This window comes from Heloderma suspectum, chromosome 3 (assembly GCF_057233095.1).
Source record: "Heloderma suspectum isolate Gila_16-S chromosome 3, 16-S_ref, whole genome shotgun sequence".
Lineage (NCBI taxonomy): Eukaryota > Metazoa > Chordata > Lepidosauria > Squamata > Helodermatidae > Heloderma > Heloderma suspectum.
The window spans coordinates 210510622-210531113 of record NC_139460.1 but is presented as its reverse complement, the minus strand read 5'-3'; the positions used below and the strand labels follow the sequence as shown (position 1 = coordinate 210531113).

General features: G+C 45.9%; 1 protein-coding gene across 1 annotated transcript in view; it reads left to right on the top strand.

Annotated features, from left to right (window-relative positions):
* The window catches only part of CTNNA3 (catenin alpha 3), a 1165030-nt gene that overhangs the window by 831597 nt on the left and 312941 nt on the right, over positions 1 to 20492 (top strand). The window contains exon 11 of the mRNA XM_084845397.1: positions 3146 to 3346. Within this exon, the coding sequence (XP_084701523.1) occupies positions 3146 to 3346 (201 nt within the window). The remainder of the gene's footprint in view (positions 1 to 3145; positions 3347 to 20492) is intronic.

Genomic DNA, 20492 nt, shown 5'->3' with positions numbered 1-20492 from the left:
CACAATTTGTGCAAATTATGCAAATTACAGCAGAAATTGGCACCATTTGTGCAAATTGTGGCTGTAATTTGTGCAACTCACACATATTTGTGCAACTTCCACAAATTACAGCCGGAATGCATGTACATTCAAAAACACCGAAAATCTGCTAGCCAGCCTGACTTGCTGCAGGCCCAGTTGGGCCAGCTAGTGGAAGACGGAATGGAGTCCAGGGAGGCGAACTGATGAAACCTCATCAAGCTCCACCCCCAACTGTATTCCTCCAACACCCCTATGTAGGAATTACTGAGAAAAATGTGTGTGAGGTGCTTCAGAACTGCCATATAAATGCTAAGTATTATGGTGTTATATTATCATAGTATCATGTTATCATAGTATCATGTTATCAGCAGCGGCCCTACCCTTTCCCTAATTACATGGTTACTTTGTGGAATACCTTGTTTTATGCTCTTATCCAATATTTCTTATTGTTTTTCACAGGTCAGGGAGGATGATTTTTAATCTCAGAGGAATTTATGATATACATCTCTTGCCTGAACAGTGATTATCTGCAGTCCTAAAATAAGCCAAATGGCTCCCTTGGTTCTGGCAACTTCGTCTTAATGAGTACTAAGTTTAGGAAACACTTTTGGGGGCATTTTTTGTTGTAGTAATCTTAGGAACAGCACATGCTCATTGTGTCATTCTCCCGGAAATGGGGGAAGGCAGAGACCCACATGAGCACTCCCATCAGTTCAGCAGCACCCATCAGTGCTACCACACTGTCTTTTGACCCACTCCACACACACCCCTTGCTCCTGCTGCGATGTAGGGTTATCACAAGGATGTGTTTACATTGTGCTGACAGGGCTGCATAGGGAGCAATGACAGGGCAGGGTCATGTACTTCAAGTCTTGAAAAGCCATTCTGCAGTGGCCTTCTCTTGTACGAAGGGATGTGTGTGTGATTTTTTCATTCACATGGGACCTGTTCCCTACTTCCCAGGGTCTAAATCTGCTCTGGCCAATACAGACCAAACCGCTGCATTTGCAGCTGAAACAGCACATTAGCATGATTCTGCCCAGCCCATTATTTTGAATGCTAACCTGTAATATTTTTTTTAAAAAATTATATGGATATGATTGCATGTGAAAAAAATTGCCTGTAATCTGTATGTTGGAGGTTATTTGCTTGGTGTTGGGGATGGTACAGGTGCCTGTCTCGGTCTGGGATTCTGCTGGTGGACCACCTACGCCCATGCCTCTGGAGCCATCCCCACTGAGCCCTAGCCTCTGCTTGACTCCCTGTCCTGCTCGCCGAGCTGCCCGCAACTTACCTGGGCCCCATCCGCCTCTGCCACGATTGCTATGTTTTGAAAAACTATGAATCTTGCATACATGGGCAATTCATGGCACAATTTTGCATATAGGTCTATGTGCAGGTGGCTTGGCAAGCAGGTGTGGGGCTTGAGTGTGGTCTGGGGACATGTGAGCAGGGGCAGGGTTTGGAGCAGGATCGGAGCAGGATCTGGGCAGGTGCTTGGGGAACCCGGAGATGGGGTGCCCATCCATCCCTACTTGCTATCTTGGATGAAGTGTGAAATTTTGGTCTGAAGAGAGGGCTGTTCAACAGAGTTGACTGAACTTATGAATGAATTAAAAAGTTGTGTGCCATTAAGAGGCGGCAAATTGTCAACTAATTATTATTCTAGGGTGGGGCATGTGTCTATAGATTGTATTTCGGTCTCAGGCTCTAACATGTCTTGGGCCAACCTTAAAAAGACAAGAGGCATGGGAGGCTAATCTGAAGTAAGGGATACCCAAATTCTAGCCTTAACTTTGCTGTGAAGGTCACTTGGTGACCTTGGACCAGTCACTTTCTTTCAGCCTAAGCTTCCTCACAGGGTTGCTGTGCAAATAATATGAGGGAGGGGGAGGTGGGGTGGGATAAATATGTAATAAAACAAACAAACAAACCAACGAAGTCAGATGGGCAGAAGGAAGTTTCAAAAGGCTTGCCCCCAGAAAGAGAAAGGCAGGAAAATGTGTAATTCTTTTAAGTGCTCATGATCAGTTTATGCAGTGATCCATAATGAGTTCACACGTTCCGTTTGTATGTATAGACCAGTCTGAGCTCATATGGAAAATGTTCACTTGAATGTAAATGGACTGGTTTGTAGGAGTGCTCGAAAGTCACTTACCTCGTCTCGCAGCTTGCTTCGCGGTGGGGGGGAGGTGCTTCGCTTCTCCCCCCGAAATTCAGGCCAGGGGGGGAGGCGCCTCGCCTTGCCCGGCCGAAATTCAGGCTGGGGGGGAGGCGCCTCGCCTTGCCCGGCCGAAATTCAGGCTGGGGAGGAGGCGCCTCGCCTCGGCCGGCCGCAAAATAAAAAGTTAAAAAAAAACGCCCCCGTGATAGGCTACGTGACGATTTACGTAGCCTATCACGGCTAGATCTGCAAAGTCAGCCGTGATAGGCTACGTTAATCATCACGTAGCCTATTACGGGTGACTTAAAAAAAAAAAAGCACGTACGCAAATGGCGGCCCCCATAGGGAGCCGCCATTCACGTTCCTTATTTGGTCGCTGTAGTCTACGTAATCTTTACGTAGACTACAGCGACCAAATAAGGAACGCGAATGGCGGCTCCCTATGAGGGCCGCCATTAACCGTACGTGCTTTTTTTTTTTTTAAGTCACCCGTGATAGGCTACGTGACGATTTACGTAGCCTATCACGGCTGACTTTGCAGATCTAGCCGTGATAGGCTACGTTAATCGTCACTTAGCCTATCACGGGGGCATTTTTTTTTTTCACTTTTCTTGGAATGGCAGTGGCAGCAGCCGGTCAAAAGACCGGCTGCCGCCCCTGCCCCTGTCGAAGCCCTGCCGAACCGCCGCTGCAACCCGCCGCTGGGAGGGACATTCGGGAAGGGTAAGTCCCATTCCGGGGGGGGGTGCGGGGGGCGGGGGGGTGAGGAGAATTTCTCCCCGAAACTACTTCGGGGGGCCGAATACGTTGGCACTTGACCCCCCGAAGTTTCAGCGAGAAATTCTCTGACACCCCTACTGGTTTGATTAATTTCACATGGCAACTGAGGAGAAATTCTGTTCCATCTAACCACATAGCCTGGTCTACATAACCTTGCTTTGTTGTTTCTCTTTCATGTAGAAAGTCATATCCTTGAAGATGTAAACAGGTGCATCATTGCACTAAGAGAACAGGATGCTGATGATTTAGATCGTACAGCTGGTGCCATCCGAGGGCGTGCAGCAAGAGTGGCAGACATGGTTTCTGGTGAGATGGACAATTACGAGACTGGAACTTACACTGAAGGAGTGATGAGAAATGTGCAGTATCTCACAAATACCGGTATGTGTGCATTCTTTTCTGATTTTTAATTTGCACTGACGTTTTGTAGAGAAAACGCAAGCATCTACAACTGAAGAACTGTGAAGGCATCAGTTTGAGGGTAGCAGCCCGAATTTCCTTAAAGCATAGCCAGTGTTACAATTTCTTTTGTATGACATCCAGCTGGTGGAGACTACTAAGGCATGTTCTTCATTGTGTGGAAGTAGCTAAATCATGATTAGGGATGGTGGAGAATTCCACCACGGATTCCAGTGAGGCCGGATTCTGTAGAATCCGGCCCCCCGGAATCCATGGCGGAACCGCCTCCTGCCCCCTGCCCCCCCGCGGAATCCCCCGGGACGGCACTAACCTGCAGCAGACATGGCGTATTCTGTGGTGGCAGCGGCGGTTCTGGCGGCGGCGGATGCAGTGGCGAATGTGGCGGTGGCGGCAGCTGGCTGGCCGTGGCTGGGCTGTTGCGGCCGCCATTGCCATCCCTCCAGGCTGCCGTGATAGGCTTCGTAAGAATTTACGTAGTCTATCTTGGCTACCTCCCCCAAAAAACGGCGTACCTAAATGGTGGCAGCTATGATGGCCTCCATTTGCATTCCCTATTTTTTGCCGTTCTAGCCTACGTAAATATTTAAATACGTAAATTCTACGTATTTTATGTTCTAGCCTATGTAAATGCCATTTTTTTTGGAGGGGGTAGCCATGATAGGCTACGTAAATTCTTACATAGCCTATCACGGCAGCCTGGAAGGATGCAAATGGCGGCCGCTAAGGCGGCTGCCCTTTGTGTCCGCAGCAGCCCGTCCGCAGCCAGAAGTCTGGCTGCAGACGGACCTGGCCAGCTGCTCCGTGGAGCCGATGCGGAGCAGAGCTGGCTGGGCAGGATTCCGGGGGGGGGGGCGGACCGGATCGCCTCCCCCCTAGTTGAGGATTCTGGGGGGAGGGATGGAGAGCCTCCCACCCCAGCGAATGCCCTGACCAGAACAGGTAAGTGATTCGTACATCCCTAATCGTGATGGGAATAAACTGTTTTAATAAATTAAGGCTTTGAACGCTTGGCCATTATTTGACAATATTTAACCAGTCAATTTAGTAATTATTTTGGGGTCAGTGCTGCTGTCTGCTGATCCTGCAGTATAGTGAAGTCTGAGGGCTGGGACTTTTAAGATGGAACTCGCATCCTGCTGCTGTTGCCTAAGTGGAGTGGCACATAAAATCAGATTGCCAGAGTGCATGAAAGCTGTGTAGCGTAGGGATGAAGGTTGGGAGCTGGGAAGTCTGTGGTTCTAATGTCATGTGAGCCACCCTGACAAAACACCTGTGAAGTACTTTGAACGCACAAAGTATGCCATTTAAAGACAAAGGGAGCTGTCTTATACCAGGTCAGACTGTCTGTCTAACTCAGTATTGTCTCCACTCTGATTACTGATAGATTGATTGATTGATTGATTTCATTTATATCCCTCCTTTTATCCTCTTGCAAGGAACTGAAGGCATCTTACATTATCCTCCTTCTCTCCATTTTATCCTCACAACAACAACCCTGTGAGGTAGGTTGGGCTGACAGTCTGTGACTGGCCCAAAGTCACCCAGTGAGCTTCTGTGGCCGAGTGGGGACTAGAACCCGGATCTCCTGGCTCCCAGTCCAACACCCTCACCACTGTACCACACTGGCTCTCTGATTGCCAGTGATCCTCCTGGGTCTCAGTTAAATGGTTTTCTCTACCACCAGCTGTTTGATCATTTTAATTGGAGATGCCAAGGATTGAATCTGGGACCTTCTGCATGCAAAGTATGTGCTCTACCACTGAGCTAGGGTCCCTCTAGGGATGTAAGAGAATTTCATTTTTGCTCATAAAACATGTGAGCATGCCCTGCTCATAACTCCAAACATGAGTGCAAGTGTGAGCGCACGTCTGCCCAAAATGCTCGTAAATGGCCAAACATGTGCTCGCATTGGATTTGCACAACTTTCCGTGTTTGATTTGCATCAGTTTCCTAAATTGTGCTCATTTTCCCCATTGACTGAATCAGCCCCGCTTTAGCCTATGGAGGAAATTTGTGCAAATTGGGAGATTGGGGCAAATGCTGGGAAATTTGTGCAGATTTCATGTTCAGTTTGTGCAGTTCTCCCACTTACACAGAACAAACAGTGATCGCAAGTGGGAACTGGTCACGAGACAAGCAGTGAGCTGATGTTTGGAGAAACATGACAATCTCAAACATCGCTTGTTTGCCCATCTCTAGCTCCCTCCACCAAAAATGAAATATGATGATAAGTTGTTTTCTATGGAAGTAGAGCTTGCAGAATTCTAAAGTCAGAGCTATTGGTCCAATTGCTCACCCAGCCTTTCCAGGTTGGAGGACCAGCATGCCCCGCCCCTATCCACCACACAAATGATGTGATGCTCCATGCTGACACCCACTCAAACCTTTTCTCCCCCTTAAAGAGGTGGGGAAAACTTTAGGGATGGACAAATCTATCAGTTTCAGTTCCTCTCACTTTCTCATTTTTTCCAGTCTTAAGTCCATTTTGTCCTATTTCTTCATCAGTTTGCAATTTTTTAAGTTCTGCATGAAAATGTTCTCATATACATTTCTCTTAGCCTACACATTTTTGTATGCAATTTTGCATGATACGTGCATTTTGTGACCAATTTGGCCTAATCTAATGCCATTCTTGTACATATTTTTTGTGTGTACTTTTCCCTAATATACCCATTTTTTTATATGCACTTGTTCAGAGAACTGCATTGCAAAATTTGGAGATGTGCGAATATTGAAGGAGAACTGCATTTCAGTTTGCATGTTGGTTCAGGAATTGGGAATTGGGTAGAAAACAAATTTCTCCCCCATTCTTTGTGCCTGCCTCATGCATTGGAACATATGTGTGGGGAAGGAGAGGGCTGCACTGTTTCTCCCGTGTGTGAGTGCCAGAGAAATACTTGAACTTAGCTAAGTCCCATGTCTGTTGTCAAATAGCTTCTCAATAGCAACACTGTGTCTCAGCATTAAACAATGGAAAGACAATATTGTCAGCTTCCGAGTGTGGTCCCAAGAAACTTGTCAAAAGAATTTGATCGAACAAAATTGAGATGGACCAGTTCCTTCTCTCTTTCTCCCCTCTCCTCCCCTCTCCTCTCCTCTCCTCTCCTCTCCTCCCCTCTTCCTATTCCTTCATCTCATACACTCTTTGGGAAGAAATAGGCAAAAGCTTGTGGCACAACACACTTTTCTTATTATCTCTTGAATGGAACAAGTGGACATGATAAGAAAAAACCTTCAGTTTTTGTGCAGAACATCAGTCCTTCCTCATTATAATTTGCTTCAAATACATTGTAAATTGGCACTGATTGCTGTTCGATTGCACAGCAGTGACAGTAACATACCTGTGTCTAAATCCATATATAACAAAAGACAGCAGCAAATAGAACCTTTGACTTGGGCACAGCATCACTATTGTGCTGCCCACTGAGTTTTGAACATCAGAATACAATATCCTTAAATTATTCAGCTAAAACTTAGAAAGAAGCAACGTTTAATGTAAATGGTTTGTGACATTTGGACTGTATTTCTTGAATAAACTTCAAATCCTAAGAGATACCAACCCACCCCCGCTCCGAAGGGAAAAACAACAACATACAGTCTGAGAGCAAAATGCAGCTAATTGCAAAGAGCTAGGCCCAGCAAGCAGCTATACAGCTAGTTTTTCCATGCAGAAACCAATCAATATTTAGATGCAATTTGTCCCAATCTGCATCACCATGTACATTTCTTTTCCAGGAGATGCTGCATTTTCCTATTACACCAGCAATCTCTGCCTCTATTCTGTTCGCACCCCACATTCCCTTCATAGCAGGGTTAGGAAACCTTTGGCCCTCCAGATATTTTGGCCTATAACTCCCAGCAGCTCTCACCATTGGCTACACTGGCTAGGGCTCAGGGGAGTTGTAGGCCAAAATATCTGGAGGCCCACAAGTTGCCCAGCATTCCCAATTAGCAGTCTGTCTTATCCTCAGCTTTCGCTACAGCAGCTTTGCCCAACCTGAGATCCTCCAGGTGTGTTAAACTCCCATCATACAATTCCCAGAGGCCAGGCTGTCTGGGGGATGTTGGGAGTTGTGGTGCAACACATCTGGAGGACACAAGGTTGGGGAAGGCTGAGCTACAGCATCACAAGCAGAAATGTGTCAGCCAATGAAACTGAATGGTGGGGGACTCAAGACAGACAAAAAGAAGTACTTCTTCAAATAGAGCATGGAGTTAAATTATGGCATTTGATACCACAAGATTTGGTCATGGCTGCCAATTTGGATAGCTTTAAAAAGGGGTTAGTCAAATTCTTGGAGGATAAGGGCTATCAACAACTAATAGTCAATGGAATTGTCTAGTTAGTTCTTCAGTTGAATTGTCTGGGGTTGTCATTGATGTTTTAGTTGTTTTATGGGATGGCTGTATTTTAGTGGATCATTATTTTAGCTTTTTAAACTTTCTATGTTTTGATTTTGTTGTAAGTCACCTTGAGGGGTGGGTTTTTTTGGCGGGGGGTGGGGAGAAAGGCATCTAAGAAATCTCAACAACAACAACAACAGTCATGATGTCTATATATCATCTGAATATTAGTCACTGGGGTACAATAAACAGGGGAGAGGGCTATTGCCCTCATGTCCTGTTTGTGAGCTTCCCACAGGCTTCCCATGGTTTTGGTTGCCAGCTGGGTACTTGTAATGTGGAATGGTAGCTCTAGTTGCATGTGGGGTGCACGAAAGTCACTTACCTGGTCTCGCAGCTTGCTTCGCGGTGGGGGGGAGGCGCTTCGCTGCTCCCCCCAAAGTTCAGGCCAAGGGGGGAGGCTTCCCTCCTCGCCCGGCTGAAATTCAGGCTGGGGGGGAGGCTTCCCTCCTCGCCCGGCCGAAATTCAGGCCAGGGAGGAGGCGCCTCGCCTCGCCCAGCCGCGAAATAAAAAGTAAAAAAAAAAAACGCCCCCGTGATAGGCTACATGACGATTTACGTAGCCTATCACGGATGACTTTGCAAATCTAGCCATGATAGGCTACGTTAATTGTCACGTAGCCTATCACGGGGGTGTTTTTTTTTTTAACTTTTCTTGGAATGGCGGCGGTGGCAGCTGGTCGAAAGACCGGCTGCCGCCCCTGCCCCTGTCGAAGCCCTGCCGAACCGCCGCTGCGACCCGCCACCGGGAGCGACATTCGGGAAAGGTAAGTCCCATCCCGGGGGGGGGCGGGGGGGCGGAGAATTTATCCCCGAAACTACTTCGGGGGGCCGAATACGTTGGCACTCGGCCCCCCGAAATTTCGGGGAGAAATTCTCCCCCATCCCTAGTTGCATGATAGCTTTGGTTGCATAGACTCCATGTGTCTATTCCAGCAAACGGACAAATCTAGAACTTAAGTCCACCGCTCTGCCCCTGACAGCCACCCTGCTCTGAGGCTGTGATGTAGCTGGAACTAGCCACAGCATATCCATATTGCATATCCATATTGCCTAAGTAACACATACGTTAAAGGTGTGGCCCTTAACAGCTGTAATTTCCTGGCATTTTGGAGCTTGAGTGAATATGGAATGCCCTTAACATAACATGTTAAACATGTTATGTTATGTTAATAAAAAACATGGTTTTTTATTAATTGATGTGTGCTTTGGTCCTAACATCATATGCTGAACATTTCTTTCTGCCACAGCTCTGCACCTGGATTGCCCATTCAGGATACAACCACGGCTAGTAATGAAAATTAAGGGTGCACTCCTATGCATGTTTAGACAGAAAAAAGTCCTACAACTCCCAGCATTCTCCAGTCATCATGGCTGGCTGGCAAATGCTGGGATTTGTAGGACTTTTTCTGTCTAAACATGCATAGGATTGAGCCTTATGTTTCGAGTCATTTTAGGCAAGATTCAAGTGAGAGATAGGGATGCTGGAGAAATTTGAGATGGTCTAAAATGAACTTGGATTTCTAAGAATCCGACCTGTGGAATCCGCTGCAGAGTGCCCCCCTCAGGCCACACAGAGTCTGTGGACTTTCAGATGATATTTTTACTTTCCTGAAATTTACGCATATAAATTTGTAGGAAAATACTTATGTTTCTGCTGAGAAAAAGGTGAATGGAATGGGGGACAGTATGCTAAATGTTACATACTAAGGTAAATTATGTAACTACTTACATACGTACATAATTATTTACGTATTTTTCCGCATGAGGGTAGGGATGTCAGAGAATTCCACCACGGATCTTGGTGAGGCCAAATGCCAGTGCATTCGGCCCCCTGAATTCCGTGGTGGAACGACGCCCCCACCCCCCCCCACGAAAGGTGCGCAAAATGGAGCACTTACCTGCTGCTGTCCGTGCTGACTTGCGAATGGTGGCCGCGCTGCGGCCGCCATTCGCTTCCTCATCATAGCTTTGATAGGCTACATAAATAATTATGTAGCCTATCATAGCGAACGCAGGGATGCCATTTGCGTCCCTGTGGAGGCCGTGATAGGCTACGTAAGGATTTACGTAGCCTATCACAGTAAGCTAAAAAAAAAAAGCATACGCAAATGGCGGCGGCTATGGCTGCCACCATTTGCGTTCCCTTTTTTTCGCTGTTTTAACCTATGTAAATATTTACGTAAGCTATTACGGCGAAAGAAAAAAAGGAACGCAAATGGTGCCCAGTACGCTATTTGCGTTCCCCTTTTTTTTCACCATAATAGCTTATGTATATATTTACTTAGGCTAAAACAGCAAAAAAAAAAAAGGGAACACAAATGGTGGCCGCCATAGCTGCCGCCATTCGCGTACGCTGTTTTTTTTTTCCCCTGCAGGCTGCCCAGCGGCCGGATGTCCGGCTGTGGGCGGCCCCGGCCAGTGGCTCTGAGGAATCTCTACGGAGCAGAGCTGGCCAGATTAGGATTTCGGGGGGAGGTGCAGAGCGCCTCCCCCTCCACCATGAATCACCCCGTCGAAAAGGTAAGTGACTTTCGTACATCCCTACATGAGGGGGAAAAAAAGATTCACATCACTCTTGTGGGTGAATGATGGAACAAAAGGAACCTGATAATCCATGAAACACAGATGGAGCACATTCTACACAGTCTGTACATCCCTAGTAGTAGTGAGAGACCCATTCACAGTAATAATGAGACAGCAAACATAACAATATGTTTAGAAGTAAGAGCTTGATGTGCTGTAGGAGAGATTCCCTGCATGTATATGAACTCTTGGACCTTTCTCAACATCCCGCTGAGAGCTGCATGGCATTTGTAACACCTGACCCCAGCAATTATTTCATAGCAATCCATAGATTTTCAAGAGAACTAAACAACATGGAAAAGAGAGAGCATTCTTCAACTATACAGTATCTGAAATGTAACATAAGCTGTTGCTTGAAAGCCATTATTTAATTGTATTGTCTATCAGAATATACAGCAGTTAAAGGTAAGTAAACAATTTATGCTAGGGTCATCTCCCTATTTATACAAGGAAATAGCCTGTAATTATTGTAAATATTACATACAGTATTTCAGGTTTTTTCGGCAGGTTATGATGTCTGCGCAAGCCTCTTTGTATAGATCACTTGACTTGATCAATCCATGTTGATGCACAGCCAGGCAGCACAGCTGTATGTGGCCTGTGTGCTGATGTGTGCTGGAGTTGTGAAGCCTGGCATGATTGCTGTCACAATTGCAGGAATGGGCTACGCATTACACCAGAAGCAATGCTAGATCTGGACCGCTGCAGGCCACACCATCATTTTTTCAAAGGTGTACAAGCAACTCCGGAACCTTCTGCTTCTTGCTGCTTCAGAGGAGGAGGATGGGAAGCTCAGGTGCAGCCATCTGAAGGATATTCTCCCATTGTTTTTCAGTTCTGATCAGCTTCCATAGGATCTTGGCAGTGTGCTGAAAGAAATAGTGGCACACGGAAAGTCGGGATGCAAAGAAATCCCAATGCTTTGACAAAAGGTTGGGTCACACATGCATGTACACCCCTTCCCTTCCCTTCCCTTCCCTTCCCTTCCCTTCCCTTCCCTTCCCTTCCCTTCCCTTCCCTTCCCTTCCCTTCCATGTGTCTTCCCCATGCCTTAAAGTCTTGGGTGGTGGTGGTGTGTGAGTGGTTGTGTTTTAGATTTTCAGCTTTTTGGCCAGGTTTGTTCATTTTACTTTTTCTACAGCACAAGGTACTAAGATGATGTTTTGTTATTATCAGCAGCATGGCTCAACTCTCGGAGCTGGTTCATACATGCATGTAAATCACTTGGATGCCCTGTGTATCAAATACATCACTTGATGTCTCTCCACTTGATGACTGGCAGCTGCAAAGGTGATCTGACTCCATTCAAAAGCCTTGTGTTTAAGGTGATGTGTGCTGAGATGAAGGTACGCCTTGTGGTGTTTGATTTGTGGCTGCTGCTCATTCATACATACAAGCCATCAGCTGATGTTGGAGAGATCAAGGAATGGACATTAACGTGTGAACCAGCCTGCAAAAGCTATTGCCTGTTTTCCAGCCATTGTGTGACCAGATGCTTATCTCATGACAATGGTTTATAAAACAGTGTTAAAGTCTTACTTATCGTAGTTCATAGTGCTATCTTCTGGTATGACCTTGGCCAATCACGCTGCACTCTATACAGAAGGCTCAAATTACCTGAGTATCTTTAGACATATAAATATGTGAATTGACTGGGAGCAAACCTCATGCTTATATTTGTAGGATCAACATCCAAGTCTCAGCAGAGTGATTTACTTTGAAGGAAAAGCTTACTTTAATAGTCCTTGAATTGCAAATCATCTACAAGCATTGATCTTGAGAGTCACAAATTTGCTGTAAAATATAGCTCCCCATTAAATGTGGAGAAAGGCTCAACTGAACATGGATTAGAAAAGATGTGTCCTCAGAGGCAGAGCAGAGGTTTCACCTCCAGGTCAGAGCAGTGATTTAATAGGTTTATATATTATAGATAAGTCCTGTATATATTTGTCCTTTAGTACTGCTGAGCTTTGGGGGGGGGGTATTTTTTATGCTGTCCATTTCTAGATTTGACAGTCAGCTACCCACTCCTTTGCATGTTTACTCTAAAGTAAGGCCCTTTGTGATTATGTAACTTACCCCCAAGTAGGTGTAGCTAGTATTGCAGTCTAATCCTATACCCCCTATCCTGGGGGTAAACCCCACTGAACTTGATGGGACTTACTTCTGAATAAGCATGTATAGGTTTGTGCTGTAAAGAGCCTAGTCAATTTTGTTGTTTCCTAGTGCTGAGGATTACGTACCAGCTAAGGCTAATAAGCCCCTTCATGGATCACTGCCTTGTTTTGGCGAAGGGGCTTGCATAATTCAGTGAAGCCATAAGCTATGCTGTGCAGAGCCACCCAAGACAGACAGGTCATGGTGGAGAGTTCTGACAAAATGTGGTCCACTGGAGAAGGAAATGGCAACCCGCTCCAGTATTCTTGCCAAGAAAACCCCATGGAACGTATCACAAGGCTAAAAGATATGACGCTGGAAGATGAGCCCCTCAGGTCGGAAGGTGTCCAATATACTACTGGGGAAGAACAGAGGGAATTTCCAAGTAGAGCCAGAAAGAGTGAAGCGGCTGGGCCAAACCCGAAAGGACACTCAGCTGTGGATGTGTCTGGTGGTGAAAAGAAAATCCGATGCTGTAAAGAACAATATTGTTTAGGAACCTGGAATGTAAGATCAATGGATCAAGGTAAGCTGGAGGTGGTCAAATGTGAGATGGCAAGATTGAACATCAACATCTTGGGAATGAGCGAACTAAAATGGACAAGCATGGGCAAATTTAAGTCAGGTGACCATTATACCTACTACTGTGGGCAAGAATCCCTTAGAAGAAATGGAGTAGCACTCATAGTCAACAAAAGGGTGGGAAAAGCAGTACTGGGGTACAATCTTAAAAACGATAGAATGATCTCAGTACGAATCCAAGGCAAGCCATTCAACATCACAGTAATTCAAGTTTATGCCCCAACCACTGAGGCCGAAGAAGCTGAGGTTGATCGGTTCTATGAAAGCCTACAACACCTTCTAGAACTAACACCAAAAAAAGATGTCCTCTTCATCATAGGGGATTGGAATGCTAAAGTAGGAAGTCAAGAAATCACCGGGATAACAGGCAAGGTGTACAAACAGGCCTTGGTGTATAAAATGAAGCAGGACAAAGGCTAATAGAGTTTTGCCAAGAGAACACGCTGATCATAGCAAATGCTCTTTTCCAACAGCACAAGAGGCGACTCTACACATGGACATCACCAGATGGTCAATATCGAAATCAGATTGATTATGTCCTTTGCAGCAAAAGATGGAGAAGCTCTATACAGTCAGTAAAAACAAGACCTGGAGCTGACTGTGGTTCAGATCATGAGCTTTTTATCGCAAAATTTCAGCTTAAATGAAGAACGTAGGGAAAACCACTAAACCATTCAGGTATGACCTAAATCATATCCCTTATGAATATACAGTGGAGGTGACTAATAGATTTCAGGGATTAGACCTGATAGACAGAGTGCCTGAGGAACTATGGACGGAGGTCCGTAACATTTTTCAGGAAGCAGCAACGAAATCCATCCCAAAGAAAAAGAAATGGAAGAAAGCCAAGTGGCTGTCTGATGAGGCTTTACAAGTAGATGAGGAAAGAAGGGAAGCAAAAAGCAAGGGAGAAAGGGAGAAATATACCCAACTGAATGCAGATTTCCAGAGAATAGCAAGGAGAGACAAGAAGGCCTTCTTAAATGAACAATACAAAGAAATTGAGGAAAACAATAGAATGGGAAAGACTAGAGATCTCTTCAAGAAAATCGGAGATCTCAAGGGGACGTTTTGTGCAAAGACGGCATGATAAAGGACAAAGAAGGCAGGGACCTCACAGAAGCAGATGAGATTAAGAAGAGGTGGCAAGAATACACAGAAGAACCATACAGGAAAGATGTGAATGTCCCTGATAGCCATGATAGTGCGGTCACTGAACTTGAGCCGGACATCCTCGAGAGTGAAGTCAAGTGGGCCTTAGGAAGCATTACTAACAACAAAGCTAGCAGAGATGACAGTATTCCAGCTGAGGTATTTAAGATCCTAAAAGATGATGACGTTAAAGTGCTGCACTCCATATACCAACAAATTTGGAACACTCAATAATGGCCACAAGACTAGAAAAGGTCAGTTTACATTCCAATTCCAAAGAAAGGCAATGCCAAAGAGTGTTCAAACTACCATACAATTACGCTCATTTCACATGCCAGCAAGGTTATGCTCAAAATCCTACAAGCTCGGCTTCAGCAGTATGTGAACTGAGAACTACCGGAAGTACAAGCTGGGTTTCGAAGAGGCAGAGGAACTAGAGATCAAATCGCCAACATTCGATCATGTTGATCCATGCGGATCATGGAGAAAGCAAGAGAATTCCAGAAAAACATCTATTTCTGCTTCATTGACTACACTAAAGCCTTTGTGTGGATCACAACAAACTGTGGCAAATTCTTCAAGAGATAGGAGTATCAGACCACCTTACTGTCTCTAGGGATGTACGAGAGGGACTTACCTTGTCCCGCAGCTTTTTTCGCGGTGGGGGGGAGGCACTTCGCTTCTCCCCCCGAAGTTCAGGTGAGGGGGGGGAGGCGTCCTGCCTCACCTGGCCGAAATTCAGGCAGGGGAGAAGCACGTCGTCTCCCCGGCCGCGAAAGAAAAAGTAAAAAAACAAACCCGTGATAGGCTACGTAATGATTAACATAGCCTATCACGGCTAGATTTCCAAAGTCAGCCGTGATAGGCTACGTTAATCGTCACGTAGCCTATCACGGGTGACTTTGGGAAAAAAAAAGCGCGTACCCAAATGGCGGTGGCCCATGGGCACCGCCATTTGCGTTCCTTATTTTGGCACGTCTAGTCTACGTAAAGATTTACGTAGACTACGGCGAAAATAAGGGCACACTATTTCCCCCCCCCAAAGTCACCCGTGATAGGCTACATGACGATTTACATAGCCTATCACGGCTGACTTTGGAAATCTAGCTGTGATAGGCTATGTAAATCATCACGTAGCCTATCACGGGTGTGTGTGTGTGTGTGTTTTTTACTTTTTTATTTTGTAATGGCCCCCACCCCTGATGAAACACTGCCAAAACGCCGCCGGGACCCGCCACCAAGAGGGACATTCGTTGAAGGTAAGTCCCATCCCGGGCGGGGGCAGGGGGTCAGCGGAGAATATCCCCAACACTTTCGGGGGGCCAAATGCCTCAGCGCTCGGCCTCCCGAAGATTCGTGGAGAAATTCTCTGCCATCCCTAACTCCTGAGAAACCTGTACGAGGGTCAAGAAGCAACAGTAAGAACCGGACATGGAACAACCGATTGGTTCAAAATTGGGAAAGGAGTACAACAAAGCTGCATATTGTCGCCCTGCATATTTAATTTATATGCAGAGTACATCATGAGAAACGCCGGGTTGGATGAATCACAGGTTGGAATTAAGATTGCCGGGAGAATTATCAACAACCTCAGATACGCAGACGATACCACCCTAATGGCAGAAAGTGAAGAGGATCTAAAGAGCCCCTTGGTGAGGGTGAAAGTGGAGAGTGCAAAAGCTGGTTTGAAACTCAACATTAAAAAAACAAAGATCATGGCATCTGGCCCCATCACTTCCTGGCATATAGAAGGGGAAGAAATGGAAGCAGTGACAGATTTTATTTTCTTGGGCTCCAAGATCACTGCAGACGGTGACTGTAGCCATGAAATTAAAAGACGCTTGCTCCTTGGAAGGAAAGCTATGGCAAACCTAGACAGCATAGCAAGAAGCAGAGACATCACCTTGCCGACAAAGGTTCGTATGATCAAAGCTATGGTTTTCGCAGGAGCAACGTATGGCTGTGAGAGCTGGACTATAAGGAAGGCTGAGCGCCAAAGAATCGATGCTTTTGAACTGTGGTGCTCGAGAAGACTCTTACGAGTGCCCTGGACTGCAAGGAGGTCAAATCAGTCCATCCTAAAGGAAATCAACCCTGACTGCTCATTGGAAGGACAGATACTGAAGCTGAAGCTCCAATATTTTGGCCACCTAATGCGAAGAGAAAACTCCTTGGAAAAGACCCTGATGCTGGGAAAGATTGAAGGCAAAAGGAGAAGGGGACGGCAGAGGATGAGATGGCTAGATAGCATCACCGATGCAATGAATATGGACTTGAGCACACTCCGGAGAGCACGCAGGACAGGAAGGCCTGGCGTGCTATGGTCCATGGGGTCACAAAGAGTCGGACATGACTGAACGACTGAACAACAACAACAACAAGACTAATAAGGCTGGGAAAGCACGTACAAATGGAGTTCAGTTCCTTGCATTAATCAAGCATGTCCACCTCTTAAACTATTTTAAGGTTTTATAGAGCATGCAGTTGCATCATTTCTTTACATTCAATGCACATTCTGTGCCATTCATGCCCACTGTGAATTGCATGTACCGCTACAGCTTTCTGGAGTGCCAGATAGGGATGTACGAAAGTCACTTACCTGGTCTCGCAGCTTGCTTCGCGGTGGGGGGGAGTCGCTTCGCTTCTCCCCCCGAAGTTCAGGCCAGGGGGGGAGGCTTCCCGCCTTGCCCAGCCGAAATTCAGGCCTGGGGGGAGGCTTCCCGCCTCGCCCGGCCGAAATTCAGACCGGGGAGAAGCGCCCCGTCTCCCCGGCCACGAACTTCAAAAGAAGAAAAAAAAAAAAAGCCCCGTGATAGGCTGCGTAACGATTTACGTAGCCTATCATGGCTAGATAATAGATAGAGTGCGTTGGCACTCGGCCCCCCGAAGTTTCGGGGAGAAATTCTCCCCCATCCCTAGTGCCAGACACGTGAGGTTCTTTGCCCTTCATGATCTGCCACCAGAGGTTGTGGATTCACCCCATCTCATGAAGTGTCAGCTCTCTGTGTGTTTGGGTGTCGTAATTGTGTAACTATTGTAAAATTGTGTAACTAATTTTTGTTAGTGTGAGTTGTAGCATTCTTCACACCCTGCTCAAGGTCCCTAGAAAGTTAAAGCTCTGTGCAGGCAAGTGAATATCTCTTCTTGTCTCCACTGCCCATGTAGGTAAATGCACACAAATTATCTGATCAACCATTAGACAGAGTGAGGCGGCTGCCTCAGGCAGCTGATTTTGGGTGTCATGAACAGGCAGAGAATGTTTAGTTATTTAATTCTCTGCCCCTGGCGCTAAGATAACTTGACCAACCTTGGGTCTTATATATCTTGACTGGGGAGGTCGGGTACTATTTGCTACTCTGCCTGAGGCAGCATAATGTCTTGGGCTGTGCCTGATCATGAAGGAATCTTATAACGTACAGCCCATAATCCAGCTGCTGAAAGTTGTTTCAAACTGTTGATGGCACATTATAGGACAGCTTTGTTTTTCTAGCATATCCTGAACCCAGAAACCCATCACACCCTTGGCTTCTAATAGACAGGCTGTTGCCAAACAGAGTAGCAGTGGGCAACTCCCAGGCATCTGGGGCGGGGAGAATTTTGTCTCCCCAGAACCCACTGGGGTCTGCCACCTGTCCCACAGCCTAGGGATGTATGAAAGTCACCATTTTGCGGATCTGCTTTGCGGTGTGGGGGAGGCGCTCTGTCCCTCCCCCCAGAGTCCTGCCCAGCTGGCTCTGTGGGGATTCCGTGGAGCCACCAGCTGGCTTCGCCCACAGCCGGACATCCGGCCGCTGGGAAGCAAGAACGCAAATGGTGGCTGCCGTAGCCGCCATTTGCGTCCCTGTATTTAACTGTGATAGGCTACGTAAATATTTATGTAGCCTATCATGGCAAAGTAAAAAAAAAATGCGTATGCAAATGGTGGCGGCTATGGCGGCCGCCATTTGTGTTCCTTATTTTTCGCTGTTTTAGTCTACATAAATATTTACGTAGACTATTATGGTGAAAATAAAGGGGAACACAAATAGCATAGTGGGCGCTATTTGCGTTCCTTTTTGATTCGCCGTCTTAGTCTACGTAAATATTTACATAGGCTAAAACGGCGAATCCAAAAGGAACGCAAATAGTGCCCACTACGCTATTTGCGTTCCCCTTTATTTTCGCCGTAATAGTCTACGTAACTATTTACGTAGACTAAAACGGCGAAAAATAAGGAACCCAAATGGCAGCCACCGTAGCCGCTGCCATTTGCGTACGCCATTTTTTTTTTACCCAGAAGTGATAGGCTACGTAAGTCTTTATGTAGCCTATTACGTCTGGGTAAAAAAAAAAAAGACCAGACTGCAAATGGTGGCGGCTGCAGCTGGTCAGAAGACCAGCCGCCGCTGCCGCTGAAGCTGCCACCGGAGCCGCCACCGTCCGGAACATCTGCCCCAGGTAAGTCTTGTCCCGGGGGGATCCGTGGGGGGGGCGCAGGGGGGGCAGGCCATTCTGCCATGGATTTCGGGGGGGTCGAATGCCAGTGCATTTGGCCTCACTGAAATCCGTGGCGGAATTCTCCACCATCCCTACCACAGCCACACCATTGAATTGGTCACTGAAATTCAGCAGTATGGCAGCAGGGCAGGGGAAAAACCCAGCAATTTGCCACAGAAATTCAGTGGCAGTGGTGGCAAAAAATGACTTATTTGGCTTTGTTTCAAAGCTAAGGAGGGTCTTTTGCTGCCACACCACTGAATTTCAATGGCAAACTGCTGAATTTGTGTGTGTGTGGGGGGGGGACTGCCCTGGCAAATTCAGCAGTGGGGGCAGCACAGAAGGTTGGGGGGGCGTGTGACCTGCAGAGCTTGTGCTGTAGGTTGCCCACCCCTACAGTAGAGAATACATCAGGTAGTAAAGACCCTTCAACTATGTGTAATAGTGTAGTGGGGGTGGGCTTGTGAATTGATCTATGATATGAGAATGGGGGTGGGTGTTGCAGGCATGACCCTATTTTTATCTGTGAAGTACTGGAGGGTATATGCTGATGTATACTTCTGGATTTGTACTTTGCCTGTGCTCAGAAGTTCTTTTCAGCAAATCTCTCAGTGTCTTGTAGGGATGGTGGAGAATTTCATTCTGTTCACAGTTCAATAAAACTTTATCAAGTTTGCACTTCTCGAACCAATATAAAAACCAAAATGTATTTATCCTTCAGCATCTGCACTTCTCAGAGCTTTGTGATTCAGTTCTTCGAGGAGAAAAATACATACATAAATTTGTATAGTAATGGAAAGTACACACAAAAAGGAATATATTAGAGTAAAGCATACACAAAACAGCATTATATTAAGGACAACTCCTTACAAAAATGCCTATATTAGGCAAATGTGTTTACAAAAATCTGTATGTTAGGCAACCTCACATACAAAAAATAATAATCAGGGAAAATACAGACAAAAAGGCACACCATTTTTTGTGCAGACTTAAAAAAGAAGGTCACAAACTGATGTGTAATTGGGAATGGAATGAACTTGGAAAAATGAGAAACGGAGAGACAAAACTGGCCAGTGCCTTGTTAAGGCCTTGGGACTGAATAATCCCAGCCAGATGGAAGCTTGTATTGTTAGAGAAATCCCCCTAGATATATAGAGGAACCTATCAATGGAAATGTTAGGGCAGGGGGACTTTCTAGGAGACTCTAGAAATAAGGAGAGTCTAGCAAAAGGGTTTATATGCACATGGCTTGCCTTTATGAGAGAAGAACAAAAGGAGAGCAACAGGGGAACAAAAAGCAATGGAGCAGGTGAGCTACAAAATAGACTATTTTAGCATCATGTACAATGCACATAGTAAGGTTTCTGAAATCTTAAGCTTTGGACCAACCACAGGAAATTCCACCAACCATTTAGCTGGTATTTGAATAGTTAGAAATAGAATAACGTGTTTACTCCTTCATTTTATTTCTTCCTTTTGCTCATCTGGCTTGTGTATACAGCTACTTATACAATTAAAAGATGTTTTGTTTTGTTTTTTACAGACACTGCCTTTATTTTGTTGTCTGTATACTACCCTTTTTGTGTCCAGACTTAATAATGCTAATCAGCTAGGGTAAAGTTTGGAGACTCCATGGGAAGAATATCCTCTGGAATATAATTTTTGTCCAATCTCACTTGACTCCAGAAATCCAGTATTTATTCTGGATAAAGAAGGGGAGAGGACCAGGAGTTGGGATGTGAGAGGATCA